The sequence below is a fragment of the Vipera ursinii genome, assembly GCF_947247035.1.
Source record: "Vipera ursinii genome assembly, chromosome: 17".
Taxonomy (NCBI): Eukaryota; Metazoa; Chordata; class Lepidosauria; order Squamata; family Viperidae; genus Vipera; species Vipera ursinii.
The window spans coordinates 5,493,127-5,505,920 of NC_139530.1; the positions used below are offsets into that span (position 1 = coordinate 5,493,127).

At 43.0% G+C, this 12,794-nt stretch overlaps 1 protein-coding gene across 1 annotated transcript in view; it reads left to right on the plus strand.

The window, feature by feature from the left end:
• Nucleotides 1–12,794, plus strand: part of IGSF21 (immunoglobin superfamily member 21) — a gene marked incomplete at both ends in the record, with an annotated part of 69,845 nt that overhangs the window by 8,620 nt on the left and 48,431 nt on the right. The window contains one exon of the mRNA XM_083375653.1: nucleotides 7,018–7,130. Within this exon, the coding sequence (XP_083231779.1) occupies nucleotides 7,018–7,130 (113 nt within the window). The remainder of the gene's footprint in view (nucleotides 1–7,017; nucleotides 7,131–12,794) is intronic.

Genomic DNA, 12,794 nt, shown 5'->3' on the forward strand with positions numbered 1-12,794 from the left:
TGTCAGAAAAGAGCCTGTCAGAAAAGAGCCACCAAGGACCCCACTTTTCAACCCTGAGCTACAAATATTCTCCTCTATCTAAACGACAGCCAGACCGACGTGGTTATTATTTTCATCACAAACTTTTCTAAAGGTTTTCGTACTATCCTTCCTCGGTAATTTTGTGGTCCAGTCAATCATGGATCCTTCAGCTTGCAAAATTGGTTAAAAGGCATCGCGTTGTTCATTTCCCTTGCTTAGGAAGGCTTTCACGAAGCTTTAACAGGTTTCTCTCTGGTTTCTGTCATATTTAATTAGCTGGAATTTGCCAGCAATCCTGATAACTTCTGCTCAATGCTAGGACTAAATAAATACATAAATAGATAGTTAAAGATAAAGGAAAGCTGGAAGAAAAGAGAAGATAAGGACAGCCAGGATCAAGGTTAGGGTGGTCAAGGTCAGTTAGGGCCGTGAAGGACCATGTGTAGGAGAGGTCATCCATTAGAAGTTCCATCTATCTGGTCACTAAGAGCCGACACCAACTGGATGACATTTTGTCAACTAGTCAACATGAAGATGCAACTCCCTGGAGAAGTTGGTCATGCTGGGAAAGGTGAAAGGAAGGAGAAGGAGAGGACAGTCAGCATCAAGATGGAGAAGACTCAGAGTGATGGGGCACTGTTGGAAGACCTGAAGGACCAGGTTGGGGGCAGATCATCCTGGAGAAGAAGGCCCATCTATATGTGTTTACAGGTTGACACCAACTTGATGGGATCTAGACAACCAATTGACGTGAAGAGGCAGTTCTCTAGAGAAGTCAACACTGGGAGAAGTGGAAGGACAGAAGAGGCATCAAGATGGAGAAGACATCAGAGTAGTAATGGAAGACCTGAAGGACTAGGTCGAGGGCAGATCATCCTGGAGAGGAATGATCTGTGTGGGTTTAAGAGCTGGCACCAACTGGATGGGATCTAGTCAACCAATCAACATGAAAAGGTAGAAGGAAAGAGAAGACGAGGACAACCAGCATCAAGATGGAGATGGCTCAGACATCACTGCACCATTGGAAGACCTGAAGAACCAGGTTGGGCATAGATCACCCTGGAGAAAAAGTCCATCTATATAGGTTTAAGAGCTGGCACCAACCTATGGGATCTAGTAAACCAATCGACACGAAGTGAAGTCAACGCTGGGACAGGTGGAAAGAAAGAGAAGGAAAAAGACGGCCAGCATCAAGGTTTAACCTGGTGATGGAGGCCTCACTGGAGATCTGACATATTGGGGACAGATCATCCTGGAGAAGAAGGTCCATTGACTGGTTATGAAGAACCAACGCCCGCTTAATGTCCCATCATTCAAGAAGATAAAGGTCAACTGGAATTCCAATAACGGGTTAGAGTTTTCTGCTCCCGTGGCTGACTTCTCCTCGGGCCTTCGTGTGCGTTATGAACTTTTAAATCAGCTGGAGCATTTGTCTGCCATTTATCCACACCGATGTTTAGAAGCTCCCGTACTGGTTAGGACACACACAAAGAAGGAGAAGCTGAGATAAAACTGTAATAACAACTTAGAGAAAGGCAGCATGGAAGCCGACGAGTGTTCCTTTGTTCCTGGTAATCCTTCCTTTTGAGTCAGCTTATCTCGAAAAGAAAGCTTGTTTTGCCAATGCGCTATGTACATAATTTATTCCAGACCCCTCGGGCATTTCGCCGTCATCTTAGGTGAAGGGAATTCGGAAGGAAAGAAAAGATGCTCTTTGCATCCATGTTTCTCTCCAAGCAACACTGCGCAGAGGTGTGAAATTGAGACTAGGTTGACGAGGTTGATTTTCCAACGGATTGAGGGGCACAAGTTGTTTGAAGAAAAAAAAATCTCCCAGGAATAGGATCATCATCATCATCATCTTCTTCTTCTTCTTCTTCTTCTTCTTCTTCTTCTTCTTCTTCTTCTTCTTCTTCTTCTTCTTCTTCTTCTTCTTCTTCTTCTTCTTCTCCTTCTCCTCCTTCTCCTCCTTCTCCTCCTCCTCCTCCTCCTCCTCCCCTCCTCCTCCCCCTCCTCCTCCTCCTCCTCGCCTTCTCCTTCTCCTTCTCCTTTCTTTTTTTTGTCCTTGCTGGTGCTGATGACAGGATTCGAAGTAAAAAAATTATCAGGAGGTGAAATATACAATAATATGTTACAATTATCATTTCTGAGCATGTTTGAAGCCAAGCTATATGTTCTGGATTTTCCGTTACACCCCAAAAAGCACGGATGTTCGATCGCTTACATTCATTCGAACTGGCTTCCTGTGATTAAAAAAGTTGCCTTTGAAGCGTGATGCACATTGTCCTCACTTAACAACAATCTCATTCGGCAACCGTTCAACCTTCCAAGAGCACTATGAAGAGAGATTTACGACCGATCCTTCAACGAACAGCCACTGCAGTGTCCTCTGTGGTCATAGGATTGCAAAACTGGCACGCATTTACCGTCCCAGAATGCCGTTGGGTGTTCTTCACCACCAGCTTCTGAGTCGTGTGATGCCACGATTAATGGCCACCGGCGATTTGCTGAACGACGGCAGCAGAACTGAAATAGGCTCTTACAGTTATGTGATGTTTCGTTGAAACGTGTTGCTTAGTGACAGCAGCCGGTCCCAGTAGCCATTGTAAAATGAGGATTGCTGTATTGAGAGCGGATACATGCAGAGAATGGACAGAAGTCGCCTCTTTCCCTCCTTGGGGAACGACGGCGCATCCTGTTGGCATCCTGGCTGGCATTTGGCTGGCATCCGTGCACCAGATAAAACTGTTCCCCCTCCAATCCCGAGGAAGGAAGTCTCTTACAAGCAGTGCTTCCATGTGGATGAGGCTCAGATGGAAAAGAAGAACCTTATTTTGCAAAAAAAAATCTTCTAAGGAACGGCTGAAGGTCTACCGATATATTTATTTTGCGGTCCCCAATCCTCGCGGATTTTACCTGCCTTCTCTGATTAAGAAGCGTTGCTCTTACCCTTGATGTTTTTAATTTGTTCTTAACAGCACGGACAACTAATCAAAGCTGACAGCTTACATTGTGTCTTGCAAGTGTTTTTATCTGGGCCTGTATTCCTGATTAGCTGGAGTTCCGTCAAAATGCCGAGGCGGTAAAAGAAGGCTGAAAATGTCTGGGGTGGGAAAAAAAGAAGTAGTGGAATCGGTTTCTCAGAAACTCTTCCTTTAACCTAGTTTAGGTTTGAGTTGAACCATGGATTGTCTCGGCACCAGACTCCTGCAAAACATCCCAGTTAACTCAGAGCCAAAAAAAAAAATATATATATATATTTAAACATGCAGATAGCCATTTGGTGGCGGCAGTAAAGAGATAATGGACACTCAAACTCTTTGTTGCCATCTGGTGGTCACCTGGATACCTGCAGCTCGGGTTCAACAGATTTCTTGTCCCGATTGCTTCCTTATTTCTATTGCCTCTGTTCTGCCTTCTGTTGGGAATAACAATTCTCCCTGCGCCAGTTTTGTAGGAAGTCATGAAGAAATCGTGTCTGTGTGTCACAAGCAGACCTTTGCAGATTCTGATCATCTCAACATTGAGGTGCTTTGTTTAGGCAGACATGGAGAAAGCCATTTTTACAAAAAAGAGGATTGCACTGAGGAGATACTGCCATCTGTCAGAAATGGTGTAAGAGGTCTCCTGCTTGGACTAGATGGCCTACAAGGTCCCTCCCAACTCTGTTATTCTGTTCTGTTCTGTTCTGTTCTGTTCTATTCTATTCTATTCTATTCTATTCTATTCTATTCTATTCTATTCTATTCTATTCTATTCTACTCTACTCTACTCTACTCTACTCTACTCTACTCTACTCTACTCTACTCTACTTCTATTCTATTTATTCCATTCATATTCTATTCTATTCTATTCTATTCTATTCTATTCTATTCTATTCTATTCTATTCTATTCTATTCATTCTATTCTATTCTATTTTAATTCTATTCTATTCTATCTTAATTCTGTTCTGTTCTGTTCTGTTCTATTCCATTATTCTATCCTATTCTATTCTACTCTACTCTATTCTATTCTATTCTATTCTATTCTATTTATTCCATTCTATTCTATTCCATTCCATTCCATTCTATTCCGTTCTCTATTTTCTATTCTATTCTATTTTAATTCTATTCTATTCTAATTCCATCCCATCCCATCCCAATCTAGTCTAGTCTAGCCTATCCATTCTATTCTGTTCTATTCCATTCTCTATTTGCTATTCTGTTCCAACCCATCCCATCCATCAGTTGCATCCTAAGAAGATGGTTATTTTAATAATGGCGTCCCTGATTTTCCCTCCTTCACGAATGCAGGTGAGCTTCTCGGAGAGGGAGGACCTTCAGGGGGTCTTGTCAGCACGCCCCTCTTTTTCGCAGTACCCTCTTTTCCTAATTCTGCCCCTTCCTTCTCTGCAGCGTGCGATTGTGTCTCCGTTATCCCCTCTCTGCATGACAGTTCCATTAAGACATTATTTACATCTCTCTGTGATATGCTGCAGTGTTATTTCCTTCGGCGTGGAGATAAAATTGTATGTGAAGAGAGTTGGCGTGCAAATAAGCCCTGTTCAGCTCCCATCATGGATCACGGAGACAAGAGGTGCAATTTAGTTTTCAAAGGGGCGATGAGAAGAGATTTGGGTCCAAAAGGGCCTGGTCCATGCTGAGAGTCGTAATGGCAAAAGTTGGGCTCTGTTTTCTGTTCTTTGCCTGGCCCTGGAGACGTGCAACCAGATCCTCTTTCTCCCTCTAGGACAGGGGCCTCCAAAGTTGGCAAGTTGTGGACTTCAACTTGTGGATTTCAACTCGCTGGCTTGAATTACTGGCTGGGGAATTCTGGGACTTGAAGTCCACAAGTCTTAAAGTTGCAAATAAGCCCTGCTCCAGGATCTGCTTTGGAAACGGGACAGGTTAGACCAGGGTTAGGCAACCTTGGCTCTTTTATGACTCGTGGACGTCAACTCCCAGAATTCCTCAGCCAGTGTGGGGGAACTGTGACCCCTTCATGACTCGTGGACTTCAAGTCCCAGAATTCCTCAGCCAGTGTGGGGGAACTGTGACCCCTTCATGACTCGTGGACTTCAAGTCCCAGAATTCCTCAGCCAGTGTGGGGGAACTGTGACCCCTTCATGACTCGTGGACTTCAAGTCCCAGAATTCCTCAGCCAGTGTGGGGGAACTGTGACTCCTTCATGACTCGTGGACTTCAAGTCCCAGAATTCCTCAGCCAGTGTGGGGGAACTGTGACCGCTTCATGACTCGTGGACTTCAAGTCCCAGAATTCCTCAGCCAGTGTGGGGGAACTGTGACCCCTTCATGACTCGTGGACTTCAAGTCCCAGAATTCCTCAGCCAGTGTGGGGGAACTGTGACCGCTTCATGACTCGTGGACTTCAAGTCCCAGAATTCCTCAGCCAGTGTGGGGGAACTGTGACCCCTTCATGACTCGTGGACTTCAAGTCCCAGAATTCCTCAGCCAGTGTGGGGGAACTGTGACCCCTTCATGACTCGTGGACTTCAAGTCCCAGAATTCCTCAGCCAGTGTGGGGGAACTGTGACCGCTTCATGACTTGTAGACTTCTCGCCACAATGACTTTGCTGGTTGCAAATTGGGATCCCGTGACCCTGGGATGATCCCTTTTGATCCCTTGTCCGTGGGGATGCTGCAACTGTTGTAAGTATGAGGACCAGTTGTGAGTGACTTTTTTCAGCACCGTTGTAACATTGGACGGTCGCTAAATGAACCATGGTAAGCCGAGGGCTGCCTGCGTTGTATTACAAACTCCACCGCTTGACCATAACCAACTTGCTTGGAGAAATCCCAGCATCGGTGGCCCTTGACATACGACCACCGTTGAGTCCAAAATTTCTGTCACTAAGTGAGACTTTTGTTACGTGAGTTTTGCCCCATTTTAAGTCTTTAAGTAAATCACTGCGGTTGGCAAGTGAGTAACAGGGTTGTTAAGTGAGTCTGGCTTCCTCACGGACTTTGCTTGTCAGAAGGTCGCAAAAGGGGATCACGTGACACTGCGGCCGTCATAAATACGAGTCAGTTGCCAAGCGCCTGAATTGGGGATGTTGCAACGGTCGAAAAACGGTCATATGTCACTTTTTTTCAGTCCCCTTGTAACTTTGAGTGGTCACTAAATGAATTCTTGCTCCTACTGCCTAAACTTTTAATCTTTTGCTGTTGATTTTGACTTTACGCAAAAATAATAATAATAATATTACAAACTCTAAATCAGAGTCTGTTGGTTCTGGATATCTGGATGAGTTAAAGTCCAATAGTTTTGTAATTTATTTATTTATATATATATATTCCATTTGTATACCACCCAATCCATGCAGACTCACGGCAGTTAACAGGACAGCGAACAAAGCAATCGTCCACAAACGGATTAAAAAACGTTCGCAGAGGAGTAAAATTACAAAATAGCCAGTTTGCTAATCCAATATCCAGAAATGCACTGCTAATTCTAATCCTTGGTGATAATCATAATCATCATAATAAAAATAAATAAAAAATAAAGCCAAATCAAATCGTAATGGGCCATGCGCTGCTGACAGGAAAGGCTGCAGATAAAAAGCAATTTTAAATAATCCTTGAGCGAAATTTAAGAAAAGAAGATGACAAAATATTATTTGTAAGGAGTCGGGACATCCTGAAAAGAAGGGGAAAGCTCAAAATGTGTGTGTGTGTGTGTGTGTGTGTGTGTGTGTGCGTGTGTGTGTTTTAATGCTTTACAGCACACAGGATTTGCAGCTGAGCGTTCAGAATTAGTAAATAAAAATACAGGACTCAACCAAATCAATTTTTACTCCCTTTCCCCCCCCCCATTTAACACAACACGAAATGCCCGTTTTCACCGTGATGTGCCCGTGATGTGCTCAGCTCTTGCTGTTCTCCTTGCAGCCTTCTCCAGGATAAGAGAGAGGGACCATCTGGAGGTCCCTCAGATCCAGGAAACCCATCAGAAAATGCTTCGTAACTGACCTCCTTCATTCTTCTCCCTGCTTTTTAGGCTACCTCACGGTCAGTATTGAACCTCTTCCGCCGGTGGTGGTGGGCGACGCCGTGACCCTGAAGTGCAACTTCAAGACCGACGGCAGGATGAGAGAAATCGTCTGGTATCGGGTGAGTTGCTTTGTCTTCTCAAGAGGCCCACGGTTGGCCCAAAGGTCCTCCGCCCGGCGCGAGGACTCCTGGCTCCGACAGCAGTAGCAATAGCCCTTAGACGTACATATGCCGCTTCAGAGCGCTTTTACAGCCCTCCCTTAAGGGGTTGACAGAGTCAGCCTGTTGCCCCCCCCCTAAACAATCTGGGTCCTCATTGTACCGACCTCAGAAGGATGGAAGGCTGAGTCAACCTTGAGCCGGCCAGGATCGAACTGCTGGCTGTGGGCAGAGTCAGCCTGCAATCCTGCATTCTAACAACAGGGAGGGAGGGAGGGAGGGAGGGAGGGAGGGAGGGAAGGAAGGAAGGAAGGAAGGAAGAAAGAAAGAAAGAAAGAAAGAAAGAAAGAAAGAAAGAAAGAAAGAAAGAAAGAGGAAAGAAAAAGAAAGAAAAGAAAGAAAGAAAGAAAGAAAGAAAGAAAGAAGAAAGAAAAAGAAAGAAAAGGAAAGAAAGAAAGAGGAATAAATGGAGTATTGTGCACAAAGGCTTCCCCCCACCCCCCAAAAAATCATCAACTTTCTCTTTTTCTTTGCATCCTTGCTAGAAAGTAAGAATTAATAAACTCAGTTCTATTTGCACACACCCCCACCCCAGGAAAATAACTGGGTTAATTTTCTGTATTCTACTTTTTCTATATTCTATTCTGTTCTGTTCCATTCCTTTCCATTCCATTCAATCTTTCTTCTATTCTGTTCTATTCTATTCTATTCTATTCTATTCTATTCTATTCTATTCTATTCTATTCTATTCTATTCTATTCTATTCTATTCTATTCTTCATTCCTCCTATTATTCTATTCTATTCTATTCTATTCTATTCTATTCTATTCTATTCTATTCTATTCTATTCTATTCTATTCTATTCTATTCTATTCTATTCTATTCTATTCTATTCTACCCTTTCTGTTAGAATGTTTGCCTCCTTTTAACATACGATGGAATTATCTGGCTGACACACCCCAGAACACACACGTAAATTGTCCTGTGTCTATTAACAATCTGTGTCAATACAGTTTAGTTCTGGATCACCTGAATGAAGTCAGAAGGAGCCTTATCTGCAAGCCCATTAAATTTTCGGGTTGTGGAGGGAATTGAAAACCTGTCTGAGTATTTGATTGCCATTCAGCCTTAACTCTTGCCCTGTGATGATTTCTTTGGCCAACCTTGAAAAAAATGAGGGGCAGGGGGAAAATTGTTGTTCTGTATCTTATCTTTTTGCCTCTAGCAATCTCTATTTATATTTTTATATGTGTGTGTGTGTGTGTGTGTGTAAATTTTTTTTAAATAGTTAACAAGCATTTTACACACACACACACACACACACACATATTATATATATATATATATATATATATATATATATATATATATATATATATATATATATATATATATATATATTAGAATGCAGTCACATTCTTGCTGACACTGTGCGGCGCAAGGTCATTTCTTCAAAAATGGAAAGGTTTTCGAGATGCTTCAATCTGGAAATAACTCAATCACAACCGCTGTCAGATCAAAATGGCAAAATTGGAGCAATTGTGTGAATTCAAAGGAGGTTTTAGCTGATTTGTGCACCCCTAATGCTGGTGTGCAAAAAAAAAAAAGGTTTGGGCCGAATTAGGCGTTTATTCAGCATTTCTTTAATCTGCCCGTTGACAGAAGTGTTCTGGAGAGATGATAAGGATACATACGGCCGTAACAGCCGCAGAATGCATATACATACATACATACATATACACACACAGAGAGACACATACATATATATAAATATAAATATAAATAGAGATTGCTAAATGAGAAACAGGAATCGAGTATAAAAGCCATCACGTCTTTGGAACGGCCCCCGTTTAATTTCTCCAAAGGAAAGCCCTTTTTCCGATGGAAAAGGGATCTGACAAACCCAAGTGAGACATCCGTTGTTTCGATTAAAATTGCACAATGAAAATGTCTGTTAGGCAAAATAAAGCTTGGCCTTCTTCTCTAGACTAGGGGTCCCCAATCTGTGGGCTGGCCAGTGTGCGTGTGTGTGTGTGTGTGTGTGTGTGTGTGTGTGTGCGCGGACCCAGAGCCCAACTCGCACAAGCGTCACGGGTGCTGGCGGCCCCACTCGCCCGCGTGTTGAGGGTGTTTGCAACCCCACTTGTGCGTCGTCGCAAGTGGCTTTGCGCCCCCCACTCGCGTGAGCGTCGTGCGCGCTCGGGGCCCCGCTTCACGCGAGCAACGAGTGTTCATGCGTGCTCACATACGCACATGTATGTGTTCCCCCCCCCACACACAAAATTATCACTCTGCTGCCCCCCCCCACTCCAGGCCACCAGGCCCTCTAGACTCCTTTGGGGGGGGAAATGGAGTGTTGAGAGTTGAAACACACACACACACACACATCCCAAATTGATGCAGCCAAGCGAAATCAAACTTCCAAGTTCTTAAGTCCTCGCTGGTCAACGCCAAGTCGAGGGCCAAGGTAACATTAAAGGCTAGAATACCAGTTACAAAAGAAAGAATTAAGTGTTGTGGCATTATCCCTGAAGGGGAATTTTCACACCAGCTGTGAAATATCAATCTAAGTTGTGAACTTAAGCAGCGGAGAAGAGAAGGAACAAAGAAGCGGAGAGGATGCAAAATGTATTTGGCATTCAGATTGACTTCCTCTCTGTTTCCCCGCGCTCTCTGCGTGACTCGGGCGAGTTTGTGGTCGTGATAGAAAATACAAACCGAATGCCGATGCAAAACCGTCGGAGGGAAAGGAGAGGTTCTTTGAGTGTCTTAAGACACAACGACATCTAAGGAGACAACCCTCGGGAGGTCCACCACAACTTGGCCTGGTCTCAGAATAACAGACGAGTTGGAAAGGGACCTTGGAGGTCTTCTAGTCCAACCCCCTCCTCCAGAATCTGTGAGTGCTCCAACACTGGAAGTCTTTAAGAAGAGACTGGACAGCCCTTTGTCCGAAATGGTATAGGGTTTCCTGCCTGAGCAGGGGGTTGGACTAGATGACCTCCAAGGTCCCTTCCAGCTCTGTTTATTCTGCTATCCTTCCTTCCTTCCTTCCTTCCTTCCTTCCTTCCTTCTTTCCTTCCTTCCTTCCTTCCTTCCTTCCTTCCTATCACTGGAGGTTTTTAAGATGAGACTGGACAGCCCTTTGTCCGAAATGGTATAGGGTTTCTTGCCTGAGCAGGGGGTTGGACTAGATGACCTCCAAGGTCCCTTCCAACTTTTATTATTATTATTATTATAAAACTTTGATTCATAAAACATGAACCTCAGCCAACTGAACACTCAAACTGACTGGCGCTAATGGTTGACCCGGGTTGCTGCCAGCATCCTAGCTGCATCAACCAGGTATCTCCTTAAAAATGTAAGATGTTCCGAGTAGCACCGTGGGGTTGTTTTTTTTGTAGCTTTGCTGGAGTTATTGCAGGAAGCTGCAATTTCTTGATGTACTTTGCAAAGTTTTTGGACATAGTTCCCAGTGCCCCGATGACAATGGGTATCACTGTTACACATTTATTTATTTTATTTATTTTAATTCCATTTATATCCCGCCCTTCTCCGAAGACTCAGGGCGGCTTACAAGCTTAGCAGTAGCCTTCATTCTATGTTATATGCCTGCTTATTAGGGCTTTCACACACACACCCAAGCGGCATTATTACAAAGTCAGCTTAATAATTCTTCTTCTTCTTCTTCTTCTTCTTCTTCTTCTTCTTCTTCTTCTTCTTCTTCTTCTTCTTCTTCTTCTTCTTCTTCTTCTTCTTCTCCTCCTCCTCCTCCTCCTCCTCCTCCTCCTCCTCCTCCATCATCATCATCATCATCATCATCATCATCATCATTATTATTATTATTATTATTATTATTATTACCACCACCTCCAAGGTGCCTTCCAACTCTGTTATTCATTGAAAGGCAGCAGATAAAAGATATTGGATGCAGGGCATCAGAAATACCATAGGAGGCCATTATTAGCCAGCGTGTGGTGGCTTCTTCACACGGAATATCCTCATCACGGGCTATCATGGCTAGGAAAGAAAATCAGACATTTTTCCATGCGCCTTTCCAAGGACAATCTCTGTGGTCCATAAACCTGGCCCGTTCTAATCGCTGCAGTGCCGCTTTAAAATTGTTTGTAAAGCCAACTTAGCGAGGAACTCATTTATGGAGCATTGGGTAGCTCTATAAATTTGTCTTAATAAATAAATTGAATCTTCTTGTCTACGTATATGGTCCATGCAGCAACTCGGATTTACATCCGTGGCCTTTTGCGAAAGATGGAAAGTTTGCCGGAGATCATGTATAGTATAGAGCCTTAAACAGTCGCCTCATTAAAAGTGAAAGCCCCCCAAAAATAATAATGATAATAATAGAAAATTAAAATACCGCCAGCCCTGTTTGCAGAACTGTGAATTGAAGGTGATAATTAAGAGCTGCAGTGTTTAATATATTATCCGGATGGGTTAATTGATTGGACAACTCTTTGGAGAGATGAAAAAGGGGTCACGTCTTTATTTTATTTTATTTTTTTGCAGAAATGATGCATTGTTTTCATGTCCATTTTGCAAATCTTGAACTTCCTTAGAGGAGATATTCTTTCATTTGTCTGGCTGAGGGACAGCAGCAGTACATGCGATATTATTTCCAAGAAGGCATTAGAAATTATGGTGCATACCTCCTTCTCTTATTTCTTAACCAACTTGATGCAAATTTCAGCAAGGATTTAATTAAGGTCTCATTTAAACTTCCCATCGCTAATAGTAATAAAAGAGACCTGTTGAAAGTGAGAATTGTGTTGCTGGGTGAATAAATTGACACACTTAATGTGTGAAGGATAAAAAGAAACATATTATTTTTTTTTAAAAAAAGTGTCTCTTCGCTCCTGTGTAGTTGTGTGGATACTGTGGTATATTCAGGGATGGAGAGCTTGGAAGAGATTTGCAAGCCTGTTGCCATCTCCTTCTTGTGTGTCTGTGTGACGCCCCAGTTGAGTGAGGGTGCAAATTTTGAATTGCCGCATCTGTTCCCAAAGTCACCAATCTGCAACATTCCACTCCTGGTGGTCTCCCATCCATTGACTTCATTGACCCCCATCCTATCTCTTGTCCTTCACATAAGAGTGTGTCCCCAACACTCCCCCTCTCCCACTATGCCTATCCATCCTTTTCCTCCACTCTGTTGCTGTTTTCAGTAATACTGGATTAGTCTGTCTGTCTGTCTGTCTGTCTGTCTGTCTGTCTGTCTGTCTGTCTGTCTATCTATCTATCTATCTATCTATCTATCTATCTATCTCTATCTATCTATCTATCAAATATATCTGTCTATCTGTGTGTCTATCCATCATCTGTCTATCCTATCTATCTATCTATCTATCTATCTATCTATCTATCTATCTATCTATCTATCTATCTATCTATCTATCTATCATCTATCATCTATCATCTATCTATCTATCTATCTATCTATCTATCTATCTATCTATCTATCTATCTATCAAATATGTCTGTCTGTCTCTATCAAATATATCTATCTGTCTGTGTCTATCATCTATCTATCAAATATGTCTGTCTGTATCTATTTATCAAATATATCTGGCTATCAGCGTCTGTCTATCATCTGTCCATCAAATATAT